This window comes from Apium graveolens, chromosome 10 (genome assembly GCF_009905375.1).
Source record: "Apium graveolens cultivar Ventura chromosome 10, ASM990537v1, whole genome shotgun sequence".
Classification (NCBI taxonomy): Eukaryota; Viridiplantae; Streptophyta; class Magnoliopsida; order Apiales; family Apiaceae; genus Apium; species Apium graveolens.
Window position 1 is genome coordinate 181581266 of NC_133656.1, and position 24495 is coordinate 181605760.

The window sequence follows — 24495 nt, forward strand, 5'->3', positions numbered from 1 at the left end:
AACATTGTTAAGCTCACGTGTAATGGGCTACAGATCTGCAGTGATTGGCCATATTTAGCCAACCATTAATGGATGGCTATTTTTTTGAGTAAAATGCACACCGTGTACCTCTAGTTTCACGATTGTGCACTTTGTAGTACCTGTGATTTCATATCTAGCAAACTGTGTACCTGAAGTTACCGGATTCTTGCAAAATGTGTACTTCCGTTAGATTGAAGTTAACACCGTTAGTATGCAAACATTTCCAGTTTTCAGTTAGAGCATTAGGAGCTCTAAGGAGTAGTTTTCACCATCAGGACCTTATAAGAACATTAACTTACTTGTAACTAATGACATCAACACATATCAACACGAAGAACATCCAAATCAAATTATGCAATATTTCAAACATATAACACCGGTACTGATTGTATGATCCGACCCTTTATGATGCATTTGAGACTTAATTGATCATGTTTGGTACAAGACAAAGATCATTCTTCTTGTGCATTGTGCCAGTCCCTTTGTGCCAGTCCCTTTGAAATTCCTGGACACATTCTCCTGCCTGCTCCGAAAGGTATCAGCTCAAAATCCTGTCCTCTGAAATCAATGTTACTATCTGTGAATCTTTCGGGTAAAAACTCGTCTGGACTTTCCCAAGATTCAGGATCCCTTCCTATAGCATATGCATTTATGTATACAGGTGTTTTAGCTTCAATTTCATAGCCACTTACCACACATTTTTCAATTGTTTCTCGAGGCACAAGAAGTGGAGCAGGTGGGTGCAATCTCATTGCCTCCTTCACTATCGCTTTAAGATAAACAAGCTTTTGCAAGTCGTTTTCGTCTATAAATCCCTTATTGTCGGTTCTCTCTCTAATCTCTTGTTGCGCCTTCTGCATTTTTGTGGGGTTCTTGATTAATAAAGTCATGGCCCACATCACAGCTGCTGCACTTGTGCCTGTCCCTGCAACTACAACATTCTGGCAAAACAATACATTAGTACAAAATTGTTGTCTTTTTCATTTGTAAAGTCAAGTTTAGGGGGTAAAAAACTGGAAATGTCTGTACTGCCCTTTGCATACTAACGGTGTTAACTTCAATCTAACGGAAGTACACACTTTGCAAGAATCCATTAACTTCAGGTACACAGTTTGCTAGATATGAAATCACAGGTACACAAAGTGCACAATCGTGAAACTAGAGGTACACGGTGTGCATTTTACTCCTATTTTTTTACATAAGGGGATCGGCCGGTTGGAGAATGAACCTGATGGGAGATTGGCTATCTTTTGTACTGTACATGTGCCACCTGCATATTTTAGCTAAGGGCTTCACAGCCTTGAAGATGCTCTTATAGTATGCATTTAAACAAACATTTTGCAATGATAAAAATTGGCCCAACATTTCGCACTAGGAGAACATCATGGGATGACCAGGGAAAAACCGAAATAGCACAAATCTTCATCTCTTGCAGCTCCCCTGCTATTAATGCAATGTACTTTGTTTACGTTGAGGTTGGACGATACGTGTTGTCCTACAGAATTGGTTCCCAAGACTAGTAACGGATCCAGCTTCGAATAAAGGGGGGTTGTAATTTTTTTTTAACGAGCTCGAGCCGAGTATTGACATGTTATGCTCGAGTTCAGCTCGAAATAAACTCGAGTTCGGTTTAAAAAAATAAAAAAAATATGATTTTATATATTAGATTAAAATTCGAGCTCGGCCAGTAACGTTTTAGGCTCAATTTAGTGTAAAATTGAGTAGCCGGCTCGCCCGGCTCATTAAAACCGACTCGGTTAGCTAAATGAGTCGGCTCGACTCGACTCGTGAAAATTAGCAAGTCGGGTTTGGGCAGAGATTTAGACTTGTTTAAAAAACCAGTCGGCTCGACTCGTTTAGACGTGTTTAACTAAATGATGTTTAGACTTGTACCAACTATATAGTTAAAAAACTGATCTTCAAATGATTAGAAAACATATTTGATCAAATTCTGAAGAATAGGATTTTAATCAAAAACCGATAAAAAATTATGTGGATTAAGGCATGATATGCAAGAAATCAACTTCATATTAACTTCATTGTAATTCTATCAAAATCAAAAATAATGATGTTAAAGTAGTTTAACTAGAAATACTCGTTTATTATCTATTCCTATCATTTTTTGTTATATATTTCTAAACTAAAAATTTAAGGTGACCCCCTTAAGGGATCCGCTTCTGGCCAAGGCAGTGCTTCCATGAACACGGTAAGCAGTTAAATTATGTTAATTTACAGTCGCTACATACTAGTCTTTTCAATTATGTAGCTAGCTTGCTAATTAGTGAAAGAAACAAGAATGAATAAACCAGTTATGGATATTTTCTGATTTTCTATTACTCTGTACAAAGTTTGAACTGAATTTCGCAAAAAAAAAAAAGGTTTTAAATGGTAAGTTGACACTTCCAGTGAAATGTTGTCGCAGATTACTTTAGATCATCCAGGGGAGTACATTACCAGAGTAAGTGGCAAGTATTATTCATCACCAAACCAATTAGTTTCTGTTACTTTCCATACCAACAAGAGAATGTATGGACCATTTGTTCCAAACGATCCTATCTGTGATGTCGACTGATTCAATTATGAGATTGAAGGTAAATCCACGTAGCTTCCATTAATTTAGAGGTTGAGATGCAGAAGTTATATTAAGTGCTTATATTTACTTATGCTCTGTGTCAATGCTTAATGCAAAAGGATTTTAACCCGAGAGGATTGCTTGTTTATTTTTTTATGATCTGTGAAGTGCAACTGATTAATCATTACATATGAACTAAGAACTTTTTGCTCTTCATGTTGATTCCTATGGTTTGTATGTTTCCACGGAAAGCCTTTCTTCTTTGTTATAAATATATATAGAAAAAAACATAAGAATGAGTTTCAAATCAGGGCTAGGCGGCTGAGAAAACCTTGTCCCTCGTGCACTACTACTCAAGCACAAGCAGGGTCTTTTTTAGTATTGAGTCGTTTAACAGAGCGAGGTCTTTTTAATTATTGAGTTGCTTAACAGAAGCCTAATATCACCCAAGATAGCTTGCTTTGTATTAGTAAGATATAAAATGTCCATCAAGTAAAACAGACGACTTGATCTGAATGTTGACATTTCCTTAAAGAAATTGCCACTGGCCGACAACTAGGACACTCTTCATCTGTGCATTACAGAATGTCTCATGTTCTTGATTCTCTGTTATAATAAAATGGAATCACCAATAGGCCTCCTACATGGAAGGAGATGCTAGAAAAGTACTTCTACCGTGTCTAATTTACTACACATTGGATTTCTCGGCCATTTTTGTACTTTTTCAGTTTTTATTTCTGAGTTGCATGTCATAACAAGGTAGATTGCATTGTATCAATTTGTTAATCAACATCCAGAAATCAAAAATAGATAGCTTGCATTGTGTTAATATGTCACTCAGCGTCTGGAAAGTATGACAGATATTTAGTAAAAGATTTTTCACATCCATGAACTAAACGAGGACTTGATCTGAATGTTGACATTTCTTTAAAGAAATTGCCACTGATCAAACAACTAGGACACTCTTGATCTGTACAATACAAAAATGTGTCGTGTTTGGATGTGTTTGGATTCTCATTTATAATATAATGGAATTACCACTACGCCTCCTACATAGAAGGAGATGTTAGAAAAATACATCTACGGTGTCTAATTCACAACACAGTTGGATTTGTCAGTCAACTCTGGACTTCTAAGTTGTTGTATTATAAGTTGCATTTCATAACGAGGTAGCTTCCATTATAATCGATATGTTACTTAACATCCCGAAAGTAAAACAGATACCTTACATTGTATTAATATGTTACTCAACGTCCGGAAAATAAAACAGATAGCTTGCACTGTATAAGTAAGATATTTTGGTATCCAGAAAGCAAAACAGATCAAAGACTTGATCTGCATCACTGCATGTTGGCATTTGTTTAAAGAAACTGTCAATGACGGAGCTCGAGCAACTAGTACTATCTTGATCTGTACTCAAGAAGAATATTCCTCGTACACGGTTGTAATAAAATGGTACCACATTTGTAGTCACTACTGCTCCTTGAAAGATGGAGAAGTTGAATACAGAAGATACCTTTGCTGTGAACGAAGAGTTCTGTATTTGTCAGTCATTTCTTAAACATCAAGTTTTTATTTTCTATGAAATATTATATCATTGAATTTAACTTTAGTATAGTTTAAACATATGCATAGAACAAGGAATCAAGAGAATTAATCATGATTATTGACAAGAAGCAGGCACAACTTAAAATGAAGTCTTTAAGATCTAGTCAACTGGTGCTTAATTTGATACTAATAGTTACATTAGACTTTTTTTTTTGAATTGTAATTACTTGTGGAAATTAACCAAATTGCTGCTTACCAGCACTACTATCAAAAGTCTAGAGATCTAAGATCTAAAGAATAAATTGAAAAAATAAATATGATATTGACTTTTCCCTGCTTGACTTTTGCAATCCTGAATCTGGGAACAAAATACATCATAAGACTCTTTGCCATATGATATACAATTCTAATATCTTATTTTGTCCAGTGTACTGCTTGTCCAAGTCTTGTGAGTTTGGTTTGTAGCAGTTTTGGATATCTCGACTGGTACTTTGAGTTTTAGTGATTTCTACAGCCTGTGAACCTTGTGGAGATAATTACTTGTGTAATTCGGGCTTTTTGATGCCTTTGGTGCTTTCTCTTCCTTCTGATCTGCCTTTGGTTCATCACTTGGAACTGATACCGTGTACACAAATGGTCCAGCTGAAGTGGCATCAAAATCCTTTAGTGGTTCCAAAGTTTTAACCACTGTACTCATGGTTGGCCTAAGTTTTGGCCTGTGGCTAAGACATTGGTAAGCTAATGCAGCTACCTTTATAGCCCCGATTTCTGAGTATTGGCCTTCGAGTCTTGGATCCATTATCCGGTTAAGCCTTCTCGGTTCTTTCAGGGATGATCTAGCCCATTCAACTAGGCATTGTTCTCTACTAGGCCGGCTCTTATCCATTGACCTTCGTCCAGTTAATAGCTCTAAAAGTAACACTCCGTAGCTGTATACATCACTTGCTGCAGTCAAGTGCCCTGAAAATTTATCAAATGAAGAATTTAGTAGCATTCAAATTTTTGCATCAACACTATAGTTGTCATAAATCAGAAAGTTATGATATCATGTGAAGTGATCAACTGCATTACAGATATTATTTACTGGTTCAATAAATGATTATTACAACTTACCAGTCATGATGTATTCAGGTGCAGCATAGCCGTGTGTGCCCATAACTCGTGTTGAGACATGTGTTTCATCTCCTTCTGGACCATCTTTTGCAAGTCCAAAATCTGAGAGCTTAGCAGTATAGTCCTATAAACAAATATAATATTTCTGTTCAGTAATGATACATGAGATCACATCCAGAATGCAAAATTAAAAATAGAAATACAGTAGAAGACTTGAGAAGAAGCTTACAGAGTCTAGCAAAATGTTGGAAGCTTTAAAATCACGATATATAACAGGCTTTTCAGCTTCATGGAGGAAAGCAAGGCCTTTTGCAGCACCAAGCGCAATTTTCATTCTCGTGGACCATGGAAGTGACACCGAGTATCCTGAGATGAAGAACATTTTTAGCATCACACTACCAAATATGTTTTATTACTTAAAAATTAAAACCTAAACAAACCAATGAAATTAACTTTGAAAAAGCCATCAGGTTTGGTAAATTTCTTCTGCCACTTTTGAACTACTAAGATGGCTTATTAGGTTTGAATTAGGTAAAGTAATTACGACAATATATGCATCTGTACAAAGTCTTGATCTGAAATATCAATAATACTGTCAACTATCTATCCTCCTGCAGGTATGACTTTTTCTTTCGTCCATTTTTAAGATATTTTTTATTACAAGTCTTAATCCTGACAATAGACTCTATTAAAATTACAGCTAAGCTACACATTTAGTCAAAAAAATACTTTAAACAAATCCGAATTGTTTATACTGAACAGCATACTTTCTTGGAACCAGATTGACTTGTTCGCAATTTATCTATTAACAATGTGTCTAAACAAAGTTTAGCAATAAGAAATGTAGATATGATTTCATGCTTAGAAGTAAAACAGATTTACGAAGAAGTATTAAGCAAGTCAATTGATCGAAAAGATCAGGGAACGTACTTCTGAAAAGCTGATTCTCTAAGCTGCCTCTAGCCATATATTCATACACCAGGAGTCTGTGTTCATCTTCACAGCAGTATCCGATTAGCTTCACCAAATGTGCATGCCTCAGTTGTCCAAGAAATATGACTTCAGTCTATAAAAATCGAAATAACAAGTTCATTAAAACTCCGTCTGATACGAAATTATAAATGGTTAAAATGAATAGAAAGAATAAGGGTATGTTAAGTATGCATACCAGCCACTCTTTATGGCCTTGCATGCCTTCTAAATCAAGATGTTTGACAGCAACAGGCTGAGCCTTCAAACCCGGCCTAAGCTTATCATCAATGAAGCCTTTATGAACCGGTCCAAATCCTCCTTCGCCAAGAAAATTACTAGACGAGAATCCATGTGTGATCACCTTAAGTTCCGCTTGAGTAAAATCATATAAATTGGATCCTAATAAGGAATTAGAAATGTCCTGCGAGAGCACTGATGCAGAACTAAAATCCGACATCGACATTCTCGATGTGGAACTTGATTTTGGAACAACCTTCTTCTGACTTTTACATGTAGCATTATCAATCTTGCCACATCTTGGAACCAAACATTGCCATGTTATCTTCATCTTGATCACTATAATAATCTAAGATCTTATGCAAATACAAAAGTCGCAGTGTTGTTGCAGACGAGGAAAAACTCTGTGAGCCAGATATACCGAGTATGTTTGATGTATTAGCACGATGAGAGTTTGGGAGAGATGTATATGTTGTAGAGAGGTTTCTATACAGAGACTCTTGATGAAATGGCTGTATGATACAGGTGGTCTATATATAGACACACATGTGACGTGTTCAAACAAACGTGTGTGTGTGAAATTTACAAATTACACCTAATGGTGTTGTGTGCTTTTTTACCAACACATGAGAGGATATAGGCTGTATGGTATATGTGGGATGGTCTTTGTACTTTTGATCAGGTAAATTGAATATAAACAATTATGAAGCATATTTTGCATTATATAAATTGGTAGGGTTAATGCAAAAATGTAATTATAGGTCTACGAGGTTTGGTTGAACAGAAATGGCTTGGCTACCCAATTTGACTTATTTTGGTTTCATATACTCGGTAATTATGATTGCGATAGAAAAGCGGTTTCCTATTATCTTCTACCTTCTTTAAAGACTATAACTGTGTCTCTGTTTATAGCCGCAAACTGGTTTTTGAATTTTTCATAAAACTACAGATAAAAAGTTCTTTTAAAATTGACTTTCTAAATCATTACAATAAAGATAGATCTCGTCATTTAATCATCAATATTCTGTATTTTATCCATATCTTTACGATGGAGTATATTTTTCAAATTTAATAAATCAAATTAATCGAGAATTTTATGAATTTGGAATTAAGCTGGTGAGTTCCTGAGGAATGATAAATTTATATGTGGAATTAAATAGTTTTAATCCCCCTCCTTATATTTGTAATTTTTTTCATTCTTGTTTTTTTTTTATTTTAATAGATATTATTCCACAAAATTAGTTCGAAATGATAGTTAGAAAAACATAATCTTTCAAAATAAACATAGACTTAAGAATCTATTATTTTTAGTAAGATTATCTTCCGCTTCAGTTATGAGCTACCATGTTCACTAGATCCCGGGAGAATCTAGTAAGGTTTCTTAAATAAATTTTTATATTTTTTATTATAATTTTTTTTTAAAAAAATATAAAAAGAAATCCATATAAACTAAAAATAATGGGACGACTTCCAAAGTATTTTACTCAGCCCTTCTAAATAAATATTTGTAGATCCTCGGATAGGAGAGCAGGAGTTATTATCATTGGATATCAATAGGCGGTAGCTTGTTATCAATGTTCTAAGAAATACCGAATACCACACGGAATTATCTGGTTTGGAAAGAGCTGATTATGAACAAGTAAAAATGAGAGGACGTGAAACATGTTGAACAAAGTTTCAATCACATGTAAAGTATACTATAATAAAATTATAAAACCGGGAGCTGAATTGTTTTAACATATATGTCACTTGCATGTCTTAAATATTATCTGCTCCTACCTATTATTTGGAGACTGCATAGAAGTACTGGACTAGGGGTATTAACTATTACACATTCTAGCTAGTGGTAACAGAACTGCCTGCTTTAAACCTCACATTTAATTAACAATAGTTATCAATATAACACCCAAAATAAATATATAAAATGATTTAATTAGTAGCGTTTACAGGAGTCTTTTATATTTATGAAAAAACAACCAACCATTAACAAGCACCTCATATTTAGGAGAAAAATAAAATTTGGGAGCTCTAAAATTAATTTTTAATTAAGTCTTAGTTTATCAATCATAACCCAATGTTAATGATTAACCGTCCGATTAATGGCATATATGTGAGATGTTAAGTGGAGTGTTATCCGACGGTTGGTAGTGCAGCATCAATCAACATTTTGTTCTAGATTACTTATGCACTTGTACATTTAATCTTTGTCTCCCATGCAAAGTACCCTGTTTTAATTTAATTATTGTTTGACAATAATATGGAATCACAATCCTTAAAAACTTTGTTTAGGAACCTACTCAAGTGCTTTATAATCCTCAAACTCAATGGATAATGTCCTACACCTACATTTTCTGTTGCAGTCCCTACCCTAGCTACCTACTTTTATTCTGAATTATTTTTTTATCATTATACTCCGAATGTTTAATATGTTCCTCTTCAAATGTTTAATAACAGATTATGTAATTAATTATATATAGATTAAGAGAATTTGATACAACTATTCTCAGAACTAATGTTAGGTATAAGTGTGTACGTGTAGGACCGAAGGCTTAGATGAGTTCAATGTACTCAACTTATACATCAATAAAATTAAAATAATAGTAGAATGCGAATGTGACGTACACCCTTCTCGTAACCAAATGGTCGATATTTGTTATTAAAAAAAAATCATTTTAGCTAAGCATGAGAATTATTGTATATCGAGTTGCTCATTGCACGTTATAGACATCCGGTAAGAAAAATTACCGAAATAGAACTATGGTTATTATTACACATTATTACCGGTGACTCGCAAGTACCACCCTGGTTCTTCTTACGAGATGTCAGAAAGCTTAAATTTTGGTTGTGTGAGGGTGAATTATATAAAAAGAAAATTAGGAAAACATGTTAATTGTTTTGACCGTGGTTCTTGAGCTAGATATCAACTCGGAAACTGCTACTGCTGCAGCATAAGTCAAGCCCTTTACATAGACTAAAACGTTAGCAGTATGCCACGGTGACATTGCAATAGAAGCTTCTTAATCGGTTTAGTGGAAGAAAATAGTCTGTGAAAGCTACATACATGCTTACCAGGTTTCGTATTTCAAATCAACTCAAGTTGGCCAGTAGGCTTATTTGTTTATATGCTAAAATTTTTTAGTATGTACCTTGCGGTTTTAATCAAAAGATTTATCAAATTATTTAGCAAACAAAAGAATAAAGATTCATCAATTTTATAATCCAAACCCTTTTGTGATGAACAATATCAACTTTTTTCATTTCTTCCTCCTCTTTCAACACCACCGAAGATCTGTAAATTTTTGGTACACGTAATAGTGATTTTTTATTAAATTGTTAAAGTTGTAATCAGGATATTTGATTATTTGCGTGAAATGTACTATTGTTATCTATGTTGTTATTGAAAAACAATTTTACTTATTTTCCAGATATTTGGTGAATGGATAATTTGGCAAGTTGTCGTAAAGGATGGTCCCTCATCATATATAGTATTAGATATTTGTGTTTATCAAACATGATAGCATGTTTATTCAAAATTAATCTCCCAAATATTTTTTGTAAAAAAGTCAAAACGGGTGATCAAACTAATAACCCCTGTAATAAAATGTCTCCATCACCCTCTAGATGGGGAAGTATGGAACTGGACCAATCATGAAAATATCAAAACAAAACAAATTAAAATTCGAACTATGTGCTTTCGATTTATTTGAGTAATTTCAAAAATGTCATACTACATGATCTTATAAATATGATAAAATATAATATTTTAGTAATTTAAAAAATAATTTTTTATATTAACTTCAACAATATATGTTATAATAATATCTTATTATTAGTATAATATTATTTTTGAATTACAATTGTAAGGAAAGAAAAAGATGAGGGAAGAGATTGATAGAAAAGGAGAGAAATAATTTTTTTATTGATATAAATGAAATAGCATTTGGTCAATATCTTATTATTTTAAGACACCCCGAACATATTATTGAAACACTCATCTGTATAAAATGCCTTAAATTATAAAGAATTTGGGACATGAGTTTAGGGCCTAAACTCTTGGACTTACTCTTATTTGAGAAATTATAGGTACCCAAAATTAATTCATAACAATTTTCAAAATATCACAATTAATAAAATGAAATCCCGTAAATTCACATTAATCTCACCAATTAAAATATCCAAATTAACACATCACTCGTGCCAAGACAATTTGAAAGAATCCATTTTACCCAATACAAGGTCTCTAGAATTACTCATGACAGATAAGGATCACAAATTTTACAGCTTGGCCGTACGTTAACCTTAATACAAATATACAAATTGTGAATTGTTATCAAAACTACAGGCATGCGGGGTTTTGTATATTTAAAAATTTTGTTATCAATCCAGGGTGCTATAAATAAATGACATATATTCAAAACAGACAGCTACCTGTATATAAAAAATTATGTGAAGATGACAAGAGAACAAGTGTAAAAGACATGCAAGTAATGGTGTCAATTTGTTATTGACTCGCTTCAAATATTACTGGATACAGTCCTTATAAGCAGCCACAAACACTGTCATCGATCATCATACAATTAAACAAGTGTACAAATGTTTACGAGTTAGGTAGCAAGAGCTGCATTCTTCAATTTAAATACATAAAGAATTTCGTTTTCGGCATTTATTTTATTACCTAAATGTTGTAGCCGGTGAAACATAGGTGTTGTCAGCTATCTATTTGATATTGATACATGCAAGTGTGCATTACAAACCTTTCACTAAATGTCGCATTCTTTGCCAAATTACACGTAATTCATGCATGCCGGCGTTTTTCATGATCTCTCTAAGCACAGAGTGTTTGATTAAGACTTCAACAGGCATTTTTCATGATCTCTCTAAGCACAGAGTGTTTGATTAAGACTTCAACAATTAAACACGCCAGTAAGCGCAAAGTTTCGATTATGATATAAAGCATAGTACCCATCTAAATATTTTATCATGTCTCAGTAGAGGTTTTATCAAAAAAAATATTATAAGCTCTGATCTGAATGGGAAAAAAAAAGTCTCTTGAAAGCAGTCTAAAGGCCGCAACGATGAACTCACGAAGTATATGTTGGAAAAATGCAATTTACCCTCACATAATAAATAATACTTCATTTTTCATGCAATTAGCTAAAGTTATGCAACCAGGAATATTCATGTTTAGCCGGTCCACAATTAGCTAAATACCTCATAATTATACCTTAATTTTCATATATGTTGCAAACATTTAATATAACATAACATCATTAGCAATACAATCCATTACAAAAGATCACTGTTTTTTGGCACACTTAAAGTTGCGATACATTTGCCGTCTCATTAAGAAAGAGACAACCAAACACATAGTTGTAGAAGTCCTGACCTTTAACAATTTCGGTTTCACCTTTAAGTATGGATTTGGTATCATACTTGCACGCTCTATTACAGTCTGGGCAGTAAGTCACCTGCAATTGCAGACAATGTCATTGCTATGCCACCAAAATTTCATTATTATTGAAAAAATAAGCAGCTGACAACTGTGTTACAATGACATACCTCCAGCAATTTAGGCTGGAAATTGGTGTCGAGCATGACATCCACACCGTACATAGCCCTAGACATCGGATTGTGCATTTCAGGATGCACAAGTGCTGCCGACTCAAAAGCAGATTTGATCATTCCTCTAATTCTAGCGTGAATATCCAACCAATTAACTGGAACACACGATAACATGGTTAACAACTAATCAGAATGCATAAAAGGACTGTATTAGGAAAGGGCAAACAAATTGGGATGAGGGCAGAGCAGGAATGTTGTACCTTGATGTTCTTGCTCAAACTCTTTAACAAACTCTGGTGTGTTCATGTGATTCAATTGTCGCCCGTAATTCTGAGTTCAAAGATTGAGAATGAAGGGATTACTTAATAAATTACACAAGGCTGTGCTTCCATGAAAAAATATGTAAAACAAAACAATATCAAACACATGAATGTTTTTTAGCAAATTATATTAACATTCAAATTTGTCAACAGAAATTTATGTGTTTCTTTCTGTGCTAGTGTGTGTCTTCCCTTCTTTCCCTATGCAATTCTTAAACTGAAATCACAAGACTTACCATGACTGTAAAATGAGTTTCATATTCATAAAGGCTATGCTTGTCCAAAGTATACGAGTTGTTTGCCAATCTAACCTGCACGAACAAATGACGCATTAATTTAAGCAAGGCTCAAAAAATGCAAATGGCCGCAACCACTTGTATAGCAGAGGTTAGCAGAAGTTGATCTGTTGCTATCTTCATTCTGGGACTATGAACCCAAGAAAAATACTTACCCAGAAAATATCTGCAATGAATACTTCCAATGGGTTCAAGCTGCGAAGTAACACTATGTAACGGAGATCAAATTTCTTTCCTTTAAACAAAGCCGGGTGCTCAATATACTTTTGACAAATTTTTGGACCAGTCTCCATAAGACGGATGATAGCAGTTAAATTGCTAGTCACTGTTGTATCAATCGTTCGAGCCATGTTCCAGGGCTTTAAGATCCATAAATTATCAAGCCCTTCCTCTTCTCGTACAAGATAGTCTCCAATCATTTGAGTTAGTTGTCCTTCAAGATTATAAGTCGGCTGAAACCACGTAGTTAATCCGTGTGCCTGTTACAAATAATTTTTAATATTAGTTGTCACCCGAGAAATATTCATAATGCAATAAATCAATTATAAGTTTCGGCCAAATGATGTTTCATGACGAGGCAAGCCTCGTAAGGGAATTGATTTATGTACTGTTGGTCATGACTATACTGTTAACCTTTTGAATTGTTTCGGCCAAATGATGTTTCATGACGAGGCAAGCCTCGTAAGGGAATTGATTTATGTACTGTTGGTCATGTATCCCTGTAGCCTTCTTCATTTCTTCATCCACCTGCATACTTGTCCATATAATATCTGCAGTCTTCGAGTCAGAGGCTGCAAATTAAAAGAAAAGGGTTGAATAAAACCAAATGCTCGATGATCCGATGCCAGAGGCAATACACAAAACAAATTACATTTTAAAAATGAAACAGAACCAGTTTGACTTTTGATCAATATGTTGTAGCCAGAACTGAATTAAGACCAACTGCCAAACACTATAGATAGTATAATAATTCTTCCTAAATTGTGAATGCAGGCATAAATTCAGCAAAACATACTGATCACGAATTCAGGACGTTTCAGAAATTCTTCGACTTGTGGAATATCTGTATAAACACGCAAAGTAGTTCCCTCGCTGCTAATCAGGCTAGGTATTGAGGATGACTTTAGGGTTTGAGATGAACAACTTGATGATTTCAGGTTATCTCTGTACTTCTTATATTCCTGTAAAGTTGAACAAATTTATATCAACAATGTGATAAGAAATTTTAACTGATCCAAGTCATAGTTGGATTAGTTAAATTGAGGGCATTTCAAGAATATGAAAAAGAAAAACACATACATTTACGAAATAACTCTTAGGGGTGTGGAACCAGGCAGTCAGTCTAGCAGAACGTTGTTTCTCCTCCCCAATACCATATAAGAAATCTCGAGTGCATTCTTCACCACTTTGAATGGTCTTGATCGGCCATATAATAGAAAAGCTGAAAATTATGTGCTAGTTACACATACCTCCAGAAAAGCTCAGCTATGTATAAGTTACTTCATAGGAACTGCTCTATCACAAAAAAGCATTTAACGGAGAACTCTCTCTCAATACTACAAGGTAGATAATAATAACTTTATATAAAGACACAGAATGTTTTGTCACATTGGTGTAAAAGGTTCGGTACATGTGCCGCATGGCATTTAGTACAGACAGAGGAATGTACGCAGATGAATTCACATATGAGGCATCTGCCTTCAAAATAAGCAAATCATTAACAAATTACAAAAATCTGATTAGTGCACAAAATTTGCAATTCACAGAAAAGACTAATTATACTGCTTTAAAACCAAAAAAAAAAGATGGAAAGATAATTACCTTAAAGCTGACTTTAGTGTACCCTCTGGCATGTACAGGAATGGTGCCACTCTAAAATTTGCCTCATCGCTATGACGCAAAGCAGAACCTAGTTCATCCATCACATACCTGCAAGGACCACCATTAAGAATTTTGTAACATTAGATATTAAATACGAGGAATTGGTCACCATTACCAAAGATGTCAATGTGTTCATTGTGTTATATATTCATATATGTTACTTACATAGGTAATTATTAAATATATTCAAAAGAAAGCTAGTTCATATGATTCACCTCTATCTCTCGGGTCTCTCCTATACTTAAAGGCTCTATAGCTGCTCAGGTAATAAGGGCTAATCTCTTGTCGTCTAAGGTCCTGGGTTCGATTCTCACTCACCCTGGGATTTGATAGAATAGATACTCATTTGAATGGCATACAAGCCTAATTAATCAGATAAATAAAAGGCTCTTAACTGCTTAAAATTTTAACCAAAACAGCCAAACTCTTAAGAAGTCAATAAGGGGTTACGCTATCCTAACTGCACAATGAATCAGAATAAGAGCATAGACATGGCATTACTTGCTTGACACAAAACCAACTACTATCAAGTACAACCAGTTCCTGGTTCTGATGATTAGGGTCTTTTGCAAACTATTAAACCTCAAACAAGAAAGCATGAGAGAACAGAGGATATAAAATCCTAATCCTAGTGACCTTCTACTGCCGTAAGGAGCTAGAATATCTAACCTCCCTAAATTCTTAAGGGTGACACCCACAACGAATCCTCTTCCATCTATAACTAGCAGCTAACATCGTTATCACACAGACGACTAGTCAACAAATAGGTACTCGGACAGCAAGGGCCTTGAAGAGCAACATGGGGCCTTATTAACCATGAACGTGGTGTACCATGACCCTATCCAACCAATGAAAATACACAAGAATGAGATGGAGATGAAAATGGAATTAAGATGGATGACTTTGCTTGATATTCATCATACTTATGTCTTTATTTGCTTTGACATTTTAAATTTGGAACATCGATGTTATTATGCAGTAACATGCTCATTTTGAACTTTTCATTCTATTAAATTCCGATTTAAATTATGGAATTGATGTGTTCAGTTATATTATATGTTAAATCTAGTAAGTACATGTATAATTAATACTTTGTCAACTTTAGAATAGTTGAGCACTTGTCCACTAGTCTTCTCGAAGGTACTCGAGAGTCGATGCTCGACTAGGCGCGGTGATAACCGATAACCATGGTAGCTAAACAGCCAAACCACTATTTCTCACCCAAAAAGGATCCCGAAACAGAGCCTTAATCGACTTGTATCATCTTACTGGAAAGTATAGACAAGAAAGTCCTAAATATAAAATGATGAATTAACAAAGGAATTATCTTGTGTAATATCATTAAAAGACATGCTAGCACCAACAACCTGTATTGCACCCAACTCTGAGCCGAAGAAGCGGGGACACTTGGGTCACATGCCGAGTCCCTGTGCCGGATACTCAGACACACGTATCCCCGTATTGGAATCGCGAATTCTTCCACGATACCAATTTAAAATTTTATCAAAAGAAATTGTAGTCACAATTTATGTCAACAAATTACTTTCACAAAATAAAGTATCATGTTTATTAGTTATTACAAATCATTCGATTCTCATATTCACTTTTATATAAAACAAAAGATTAGACTTGTATTTTTGTGTTTTAGATTAATAAATTAAACACTTGACTCATTTTTCATGTAATTGTTGGTTTTGTTAATAGGTTTTAGTATGTTTAACATAAAATATACATAATTTTTTTATTTATATATGATGTGTCCCCACGTACCCGAATCTCCATATTATTAAACTTGTCGAATTCCCGTATTCCCGCACTACGCACTCGCACTCCCGCACCCGTGTCCTTGCTTCTTAGTACGAGCTAATATTGTATTGCAGTTCTTTGTTATCAATATTGCTCTTCTAGTTATTCTACTTTCTCAACTGAGAGGTAGAGATTCATAAAACTAAAAGCAAAAAATGTCAACTTCACTACAAAGTCCTCATTTTCTACAGAATTACCTCCCTTAACAGAGCTTCTTACAATAATCAAATATACAGTAGGACGTATTCTAATAATTATGAGAATAATAATTAAGAAAAAGTATAACATCGCAAAGACAAAATTTAGAGGAAATATTGTAATGCATAAACATTTAAATGTTTTTATATTCAAATTCAGTGCTTTCACTAGAATAAGGTTTATATCCACCGAGAGGGAGTCTTGGACTATCCATGTTTGTCGTCTACTAGATAAGCAATGACACAGGTGCATGAGTGCAAGTGCGTAGAGCGGGGATACAGGAATTCGACAAAAATAACAATATAGGGATTCGAGTGCAGGGTGACAAGACATACATAAATAAAAAAAATCATATATATTTCAGTTGCATATATTAAAACCTATTAACAAAACCAATAATGTTATGAAAATTGATACGAATGCATAATTTATTCATCTAAAACATATAACTAAAGGAATTCTTTTAATTTATGTAAAAATGAACAGGAGCATCAATAAGGTGTATTTGCTGATAGACATTAATTTTTAATCTTTTGGAAGTAATTAGTTGACATAAATTTTAACTAAGTAATTTTTGTGAAAAACAATTTGAAATTTGGACTATGGAAGGATCCCGGTGTCCGATACGGTGTCCGACAGGGACTAGGCTGGTAACCCAAGTTTCCCCGCTTCCTAGTAGACTGATAATTATGTTTTGCTATTTAATTCTCATTCTATCTGGAGGAAGACTTTTACCCAAGTAAAAATTGTTAACAGAACCTCCTAAATTGCATCTTTCTCAAACTATAAGGTTGTAGAAAGAAAATTCAAAAACTGAGACTGCCAGAGGAAGGGGTGAATAACGGCAACATGTATAATATAAAAATATGAAATTAAAATAAACCTCAAAATTTTTAATAGGGCTGTTATTAAAATAATATTACAGAGCATTATTATGCTAGTCAAGATTTGCCACTTACAGAAATGTATGGCACAGTAATAATTTAATATGTAGGTCCTGGTTCTGAATTTGAGGTTTCAAAGATGGCTTAAAAAAAATTCTTTGAAGTTCCTCATCGTCAGTTCTACCGATATTATCCCGGTCTTGACTAACATTTGATGCAGATCAAGGATTTAACAAAGCAATTTATACATATTTATGTTATTATTTAGAAATTAAATTAATTATAATTGATTAGGTCTTTTAGTTATAATATGTGTAACTCATATGATTAGGTATTTTATGTATAAATCCTCGCATAATTTGGTATCCTTGTTCTACATCACATATGATGGAAGATACAAATCCCAACGGAGATGCTGCAGTACATAAGCCTGTGGAGCACACAGAATGAAGCATGACATACCAATAAAGCAATTATATCGCATACCAGACAGAAGTTTCATCAATCTTTTCCTCATCTGCCAGTCTGTAGTTCATCAAGTATAACCACATAGCATCTATAACACGATCAGCAAGAGGTTCCTCGGCAGTCCAATCAGGTAGACGTGGCTCAAGTACTGAATCCATTACAGACTTTCCTGATTCTAGGATCTTTAATGTATCAACACCATTTAGTAGAGAGAGATTAGGAATGTACTCAAGAATTTTGGTAACACTTTCTCCAAGAGGACCTGGAATATCAACCTGTTGAAAATTATATCAGTAAAAAGGTTCCTGTTTTTTTATGATAGAGCGCAAGGAGCTTTAATGTCACAGATACCTCTAAAGCATGCAAGGAATTAAATGTCTTTAAGAGCTGCAGCAAGTCACTGACTGAATTCAGATCCAACGGATTTCCTCGCAAATTAAGATACGAAAGAGAAGGCAATTCCCTAGGGGAAAATGCCTAAGCAAAACCAGAACAAAATCAAATCAGAATTAATTAGTCTTCAGATGATTACTAAATTTCTGGAAACGCGAGTTTTACTAAACAAATTATCAAATTTTCATTAACATGGGAAGGCATCTGCCTTCATGATAATAGTAATAATTGATAGTATCAAAAACATTTTATATGTACTGCTGATTTATTTCATCCAGAGAAAGTTGAATATAGTAACAATCTGACCTTATTAGCCAGACTGTGGATACACCTATTTGAGAGATCGAGAGAAACCACACTTCTCAAGGAACCATCAGTCTGTTCTATGGATCCTAGATTATCTTTACTGTATATTCCTCCACAAAAACCCAATGCCCATTCACTGAATCTAGGAGTAAACGAAGAGTTGTAGATTTCCAATCTCGGGCAACCACGCAGGATAGTATTCATCATGCGACCATTACTAGAAACAGAATAGCTTAGTTCTTTCTCAGCGAGGACCAGTAAAAATAAGGAGACGGATGTCATTCAAAATTTTCAGTAGGTAGCAACTTACCTTTTCTGAGAAACTGGATTATTGTTCAACCAGAGAGCTCTAAGGTCTTTTAGTTTCGTTATTTCCTGAGTTACAGCTTCCTCGTTTTCAAGCTTGTTGTCAGTGAGGCTCAGTGCTTGTAAATTCTAGAGCATAGGGAAAATCACAACAGAATTAAAGATTTAAAAGCAATACATAACATACATCAGTGAAGCCATTCTCCATGTCAACTATTTTTATTAGATACTGTTATGTACTTATGGTTTATGCTAGCATATGCAGCCCCAAATTTTCAGAGCCATTCATTTAATTAATGTTCACAACAAATACAACAATTTCTTATTTCCGCTAAAGAACAGATGAAACATACAGGAAATTTACTGGACAGATCAAGAGACAGAAGCACTTCATCATCAATACCGAGCTCATCTAGCTCCAACCAGCTTATACTATCCCTGCCTTCATCTTTGGCTTTGCAAACTTCTTTCTCCATTATTGTGATAACATCCTCCCTAGTTCCACTCTCTTCCGCTTCTTCAGGACCCGGACCAATATCTATGTCAACACACATAAGTGAAGCCATTCTTTCGGTCAACCCTGGAACTTCTCGCAACTGTAGCATTAAAAAACGGATATTAAGTATTACCAGAACTTGATTGGTTATAAAGCCATATAAATATATCTGTACTACTAAGAATTTATTTCATAAAAAGAAAAAAAAAAAAAAAAAGAATTTATTTCATGCTAACCAACCTGACCTTCGTAGTTTAGCTACTTAAACGTTAAAATCTTTTAACACATTTAGTGACAAATCCTACCTTCATTCCACAAAATAGTTTGGTACAAACAGATATATGTTAGTAATTAACATCCACATATATTGTAAGAAGCTAAAAGAGAATGATCAGAGACAACTACAGAGAACATGGGGAAGAATAAGATATAGTTAAAAAGAATTCTTTTGCAGGAAATTTGCTAAGCAACTCCTATCTAACATTGTAGTAAATTACTATGAATTAACAAACTTATTAGGAAAAACAAAAGGCTAACGGTAAATATTAGGACGTGAAAGGTACCAGTATTAGCTTCTTCTGAACTGTAATGGCATAATAAAGCTAATACATAAAGTAATCAAGCTTATCATCACAACAACATACATTTTCAATTCAAGTGAACAATTCTAGGATGCATATGAACAGATATGTATATAAAACTATATATCCTTAGAGTAAGTCCAAAACATAACTTAAATTGGTGCTATAGCTAACATATAAAACTTAATTTAGAGCACGTCTAATGCTACATATGTCTATAGCCATTGCTATATTTTGACACCAAAAAGTGTTTTTTGGGTATAAGGGGAAAAAGAGGACTTCCACTCCAACATTTTGGTGTCCAAATAAAACTTCCACTAGATGCCTGGTTATTAAAGATAAAACCAACTAGCTATATATTAACTATGTGTTATTTTGCATTGGTGATATGCAAATGATAAATATAGCATTAATTTGTGCTATATCTCAAACATAGAGCTAAATTTACGTAATGATCAACCAGTGCTTACATGGATATTATCCATTTATGGGTTAAAACGCAAGTGCAATTCATAGCTACACTTTGGTTGTGTCCACTTGGAGATGATGGAATGAATAATTTGGAAAAAAAAATATGGAGGAAGAAAAAATGTATGGTGAAATATTGAACAAAAATGAGGGATTGAATTCTTTATATGATAAACATTGTAGGGAATACGAGGAAAAAAGGAGAATGGAGCATTCCTTCCTTCCTTCCAAAATGGTGGGTTAGAGTTCTAGTTTAAACCACGTAGAAAGGAACAAGGGAATGAATAAAAATTATAAGCATTTCTCCCCAATTCCCGAATTTCATTCCATTTTCTCTTCATTCCATTTGTGTTTTCTTGGAATGGAATTAGAGGAATGTTTATAATCTTTGTTCCTTCATCCATTCCTTTCTTATCAAATATTAACTAAAACTCTTTACCCTGCCAATTTTCAATTTCGAAAGGAATACTTCATTCTCTTTCTTCCTTATTTTCCCTAAAAACTTCACCACCAAAAAATTCCAATAACTCATGTTTGTTCAGTATGCTAATGCTCCGTTATATCCTTTCTATCTCCATAAAATTTGTTTATAATTTGTCATTTCATTCCCTCCAAGTGAACACAATCGTAGTGCCATATCGAAGATATATAAGTACACAACATTCAGAAAACGACTAATTTATCCATCGTAGTGCCATATCGAAGATATATAAGTACACAACATTCAGAAAACGACTAATTTATCCATAGCTAAATACATGAATGGATAACTCATCCTACTTAAATAACCATTTCGTAAACTTAACGCAACATTTCATCTATAGCACAGTTTCATAGCTATGCATTGTGTTATATTTTTTACTTAATTTGTCAAATACAATAAAAAAATGAATTATATTCATTATGTGGGAATTACAAATATATTGGTTTATTGCTTAAAAGAATTAATAGAGTTACTTATAAATATATTTACTGTATTTATGAATGCATTGGTTGATATATTAATTGGGCGGTTACAATGTGAGGGGTGGAGGATGTGCATGCATGCCCATATATTGTGAGAATAAAGGCCCCAAATGTCATTTTTTTTGAGTCAAATAGTACTCAATGTCACTTTATGAAAAGATGACCCTAATTGTCACTCTAAAACTCAGTTTCAATTCATGTTTTTGTTAAATATAAAAACTCATTCCCGATTCACGTTTTCAACATTTTCTTTTTTATTTTTTCTTTAATTTGTTACATAACTTTAAGTCATCTTTGGAGACCCTAAACAACACTTGATATTATGTTTTTAACAATAAAACATAACTTAAAAATACGTTTTCATTTGTTTATAATTAATATTTTATATTTTCATAACTTTTTATTGGGTTTCAAAAACATTAAAATTTTAAATTAATTTTTCAAAACTAAGTGTGGGCTCCAATTCAACAATCATTAACTTTTTAGGGTTCAATAATCCCTTTTTGGGTTTTAGAAATATTAAAAAACTAAATAAAAACATGTCTAATTTAACAATTTTTAACATTTTAGGGTTCACCCGTCCCCTTTTAGGTTTTAGAAATATTTAAAAATAAACTAATAAAAAATACAACAATTTAGGGTTTATGATTTTTTTCCGTAGGTAACCCGCAACCCTTTGGTTGCGCACTGGGTAAACTCTACGGGCTCACGCAATAGCCTGCAAATCACGTGAACCGAGGTAAACTGCATTTACGCGACAGGCTCTGACTCATGAGGTATAATCATAAATTCTCCTCCCGTGAGATTCGAACCTGTGACCAGAAAGATAGTTATCCCTCTTTAACCAACTGAGCCAACCCTTGTGGGCGAATCCCTAGAGCCTAAACTCTAATTTAATCTAGGGTTTAGGGCCTAAATAGGAACCAAACTCTAATTATTCACCGTTTTTAATATTTTATTGTTAACCAATTCTCAATTTGAGTTTTAAAAATATTAAATTACTATAGATATGAATAAAATATGAAACAAAATACCCGTTAGAGTAAAGTTTTAGACTTGAAAATATAACATTATCTAGCATTTTGGGAGAAAAAAACGCAAACTCAACATACGTTAACATGAAAAACACAGTTTGAGATTGTGTTTTTCCCCTTGGAAGTTACGTTTTTAGTTAAAAAAATTGAAAACGAAACACGCAAGTTTTTGATTAAAAAGAAAAACATGACATTTGGGGCCATCTTTTCCCAAAGTAACGTTGAGAGCCATTCTCCCTCAAATTGTGTGACATTTGGGGCCAACCCCCATATTGTGATTGAAATCATAAGAAAAAGCACTTGAAGATGAGAGCTTGTTCTTGTCACAATTCGGAACCCTTCACATATAAACAAATTTTCTCATCAATTTATTGTTATAATATTTAATATATGTATTTTTATCCTTTACATTGGAGTTCCTCTTACAATTAATTATTAAATCACATAATCTAATTAAACCGATAATTGCTCTAATAGAACCATTCTCACCACATCAACTTCTCGAAAAAAAATAGGAAAACACTTTCGTAAACATAACCCTATCTAATTTTCAATTCCAATTTTCTGTATTCAATTCAAACCATGCAAACATAATTCCACCACAAATTGTTCAAAATAATTGCACACTTAATTAATAAATCAACCTGTTTAAGAGCATCCGAAAGTCGGAAAGTCCAAGCATGATCAACAAGAAACACACGAGACTCCTTTTCCAAGCACTCTGAGGTAAGTACAAGACGTCTTTGTCGGCCGTCATCTACTGGCTCAACCTGGAAGAACTCGCCGCCGTCGAATGTCTCCGAGGAGAGTTTGTCGTAGAGCTGTTTGTACAATGATGTTGGTATGCCTGAAGCTGCTAGTAAGAAACTGTGGACTTTGATGAATTGGTCGAATGTTAGGACCGCCGGCGCCGCCATTTTCGAGTTGTGTCGCACTGTGGACTGGTTAGAAATTAAAGAGGGTTTTAGATGGGTTTTATTTGGTAATTTTCGATTCAAATTAATCAATTATATCAGTATTTAAATCTGTAACCATATTCGGAGAAATAATAAAACATGCTAGTAATTTTCAAGTTTTTTTACAACTTTACTAATTTCTAAAAATATTGCTAAAAATATGGTTTGCAATCATTTATGTAGTTTCTTTTACGTTTTCTAAAAAACAACTGAAATTGTTTGCATTCGAGATTGATTTACTTGCCTTTGAGAATATTTTTTGTTGCAAAATCGTACTTTTTAAAAATTGATATGGTGGGTTCCTTTATTCGTAAAATAAAGCGGATATTAAATGGATATTCATATACAAATTCAAGAATTGTGGATGTGGGATACAATCTTTTTACTAGGTTTTGATTATTTTGTCTAAAATACTTAAGTATAAACTAAACTAGATAATTTAGGAAGTTTACTAAGACTGTGTTTGGTATTGTTGCTGTTGCGGACAGCAACAGCAGCTTTTCGCTGAAAAGCAGTTAGAAAACTGTTTGGTAAAATTTAAAATTTGCTTTTCGGAAAAGTGTTTTTGGCCTAAAAGCTGCTGTTAGAGAAAGCAAGTCTCCACATACTTTTAGAAAAAGCTGATTTTCAGCTGTTACGGGAAGCAGATGCTGATTTAACCATCAAACCTTACCAAAAGCATCATTATTTTTAATTTTTTGCATCAAAACATATACGTATCAAAAAAATTACCAAACAGTCATATGATTTTTATAACAGCACTTTTTCTAGCAGCATTTTTTCTAACAGTACAGCAATTTTTAACAGCAATTTTTAACAGCAATCCCAAACAGAGCCTAAATCAGATATCATTCTCCCCTAAGTTTGTATTTGTGGCATTTTTCGAAAATCAAGTCAAGACCGTTCAAACCGGACATTTAGCCCTAAAACATTTTCCGATAAAATTTATTTGACATGTATTTAGGATGTATATGTCAACCTAATGATATATTTCATAATAAGATATATTTGTCGGATAAAGAAAATGAAACGAATAAAAAAGGAAAATTTTCAAACACCGTTTTTACGAACTAAAACTGTGAAAAATATTTAAAAACTTGTTGATCTTAAA

General features: G+C 33.7%; 3 protein-coding genes across 3 annotated transcripts; all 3 read right to left on the reverse strand.

Moving 5' to 3' along the window:
• Positions 1 to 473: 473 nt before the first annotated feature.
• On the reverse strand, positions 474 to 1062 carry LOC141691399 (cytochrome P450 71A1-like). The gene is made up of 2 exons (XM_074496141.1): positions 1051 to 1062; positions 474 to 962 (listed from the first exon to the last, which is right to left on the reverse strand). Exons 1-2 carry the CDS (start codon positions 1060 to 1062, stop codon positions 474 to 476), a joined length of 501 nt encoding a protein of 166 aa, XP_074352242.1.
• Positions 1063 to 4439: 3377 nt separating this feature from the next.
• LOC141688896 (serine/threonine-protein kinase RIPK-like) lies at positions 4440 to 7098 on the reverse strand. Its single transcript, XM_074493040.1, has 5 exons — positions 6423 to 7098; positions 6185 to 6320; positions 5484 to 5620; positions 5255 to 5378; positions 4440 to 5101 (listed from the first exon to the last, which is right to left on the reverse strand). The coding sequence occupies exons 1-5, from the start codon at positions 6792 to 6794 to the stop codon at positions 4650 to 4652; spliced, it is 1221 nt and encodes a 406-aa protein (XP_074349141.1). The 5' UTR covers positions 6795 to 7098; the 3' UTR covers positions 4440 to 4649.
• A 4573-nt stretch (positions 7099 to 11671) lies between these two features.
• LOC141692468 (uncharacterized) lies at positions 11672 to 23424 on the reverse strand. Its single transcript, XM_074497321.1, has 15 exons — positions 23073 to 23424; positions 19237 to 19479; positions 18888 to 19012; positions 18578 to 18794; positions 18230 to 18355; positions 17897 to 18153; positions 14463 to 14570; positions 13941 to 14082; positions 13657 to 13822; positions 13275 to 13432; positions 12797 to 13120; positions 12582 to 12656; positions 12286 to 12355; positions 12023 to 12180; positions 11672 to 11931 (listed from the first exon to the last, which is right to left on the reverse strand). The coding sequence occupies exons 1-15, from the start codon at positions 23343 to 23345 to the stop codon at positions 11779 to 11781; spliced, it is 2595 nt and encodes an 864-aa protein (XP_074353422.1). The 5' UTR covers positions 23346 to 23424; the 3' UTR covers positions 11672 to 11778.
• Positions 23425 to 24495: the final 1071 nt, after the last annotated feature.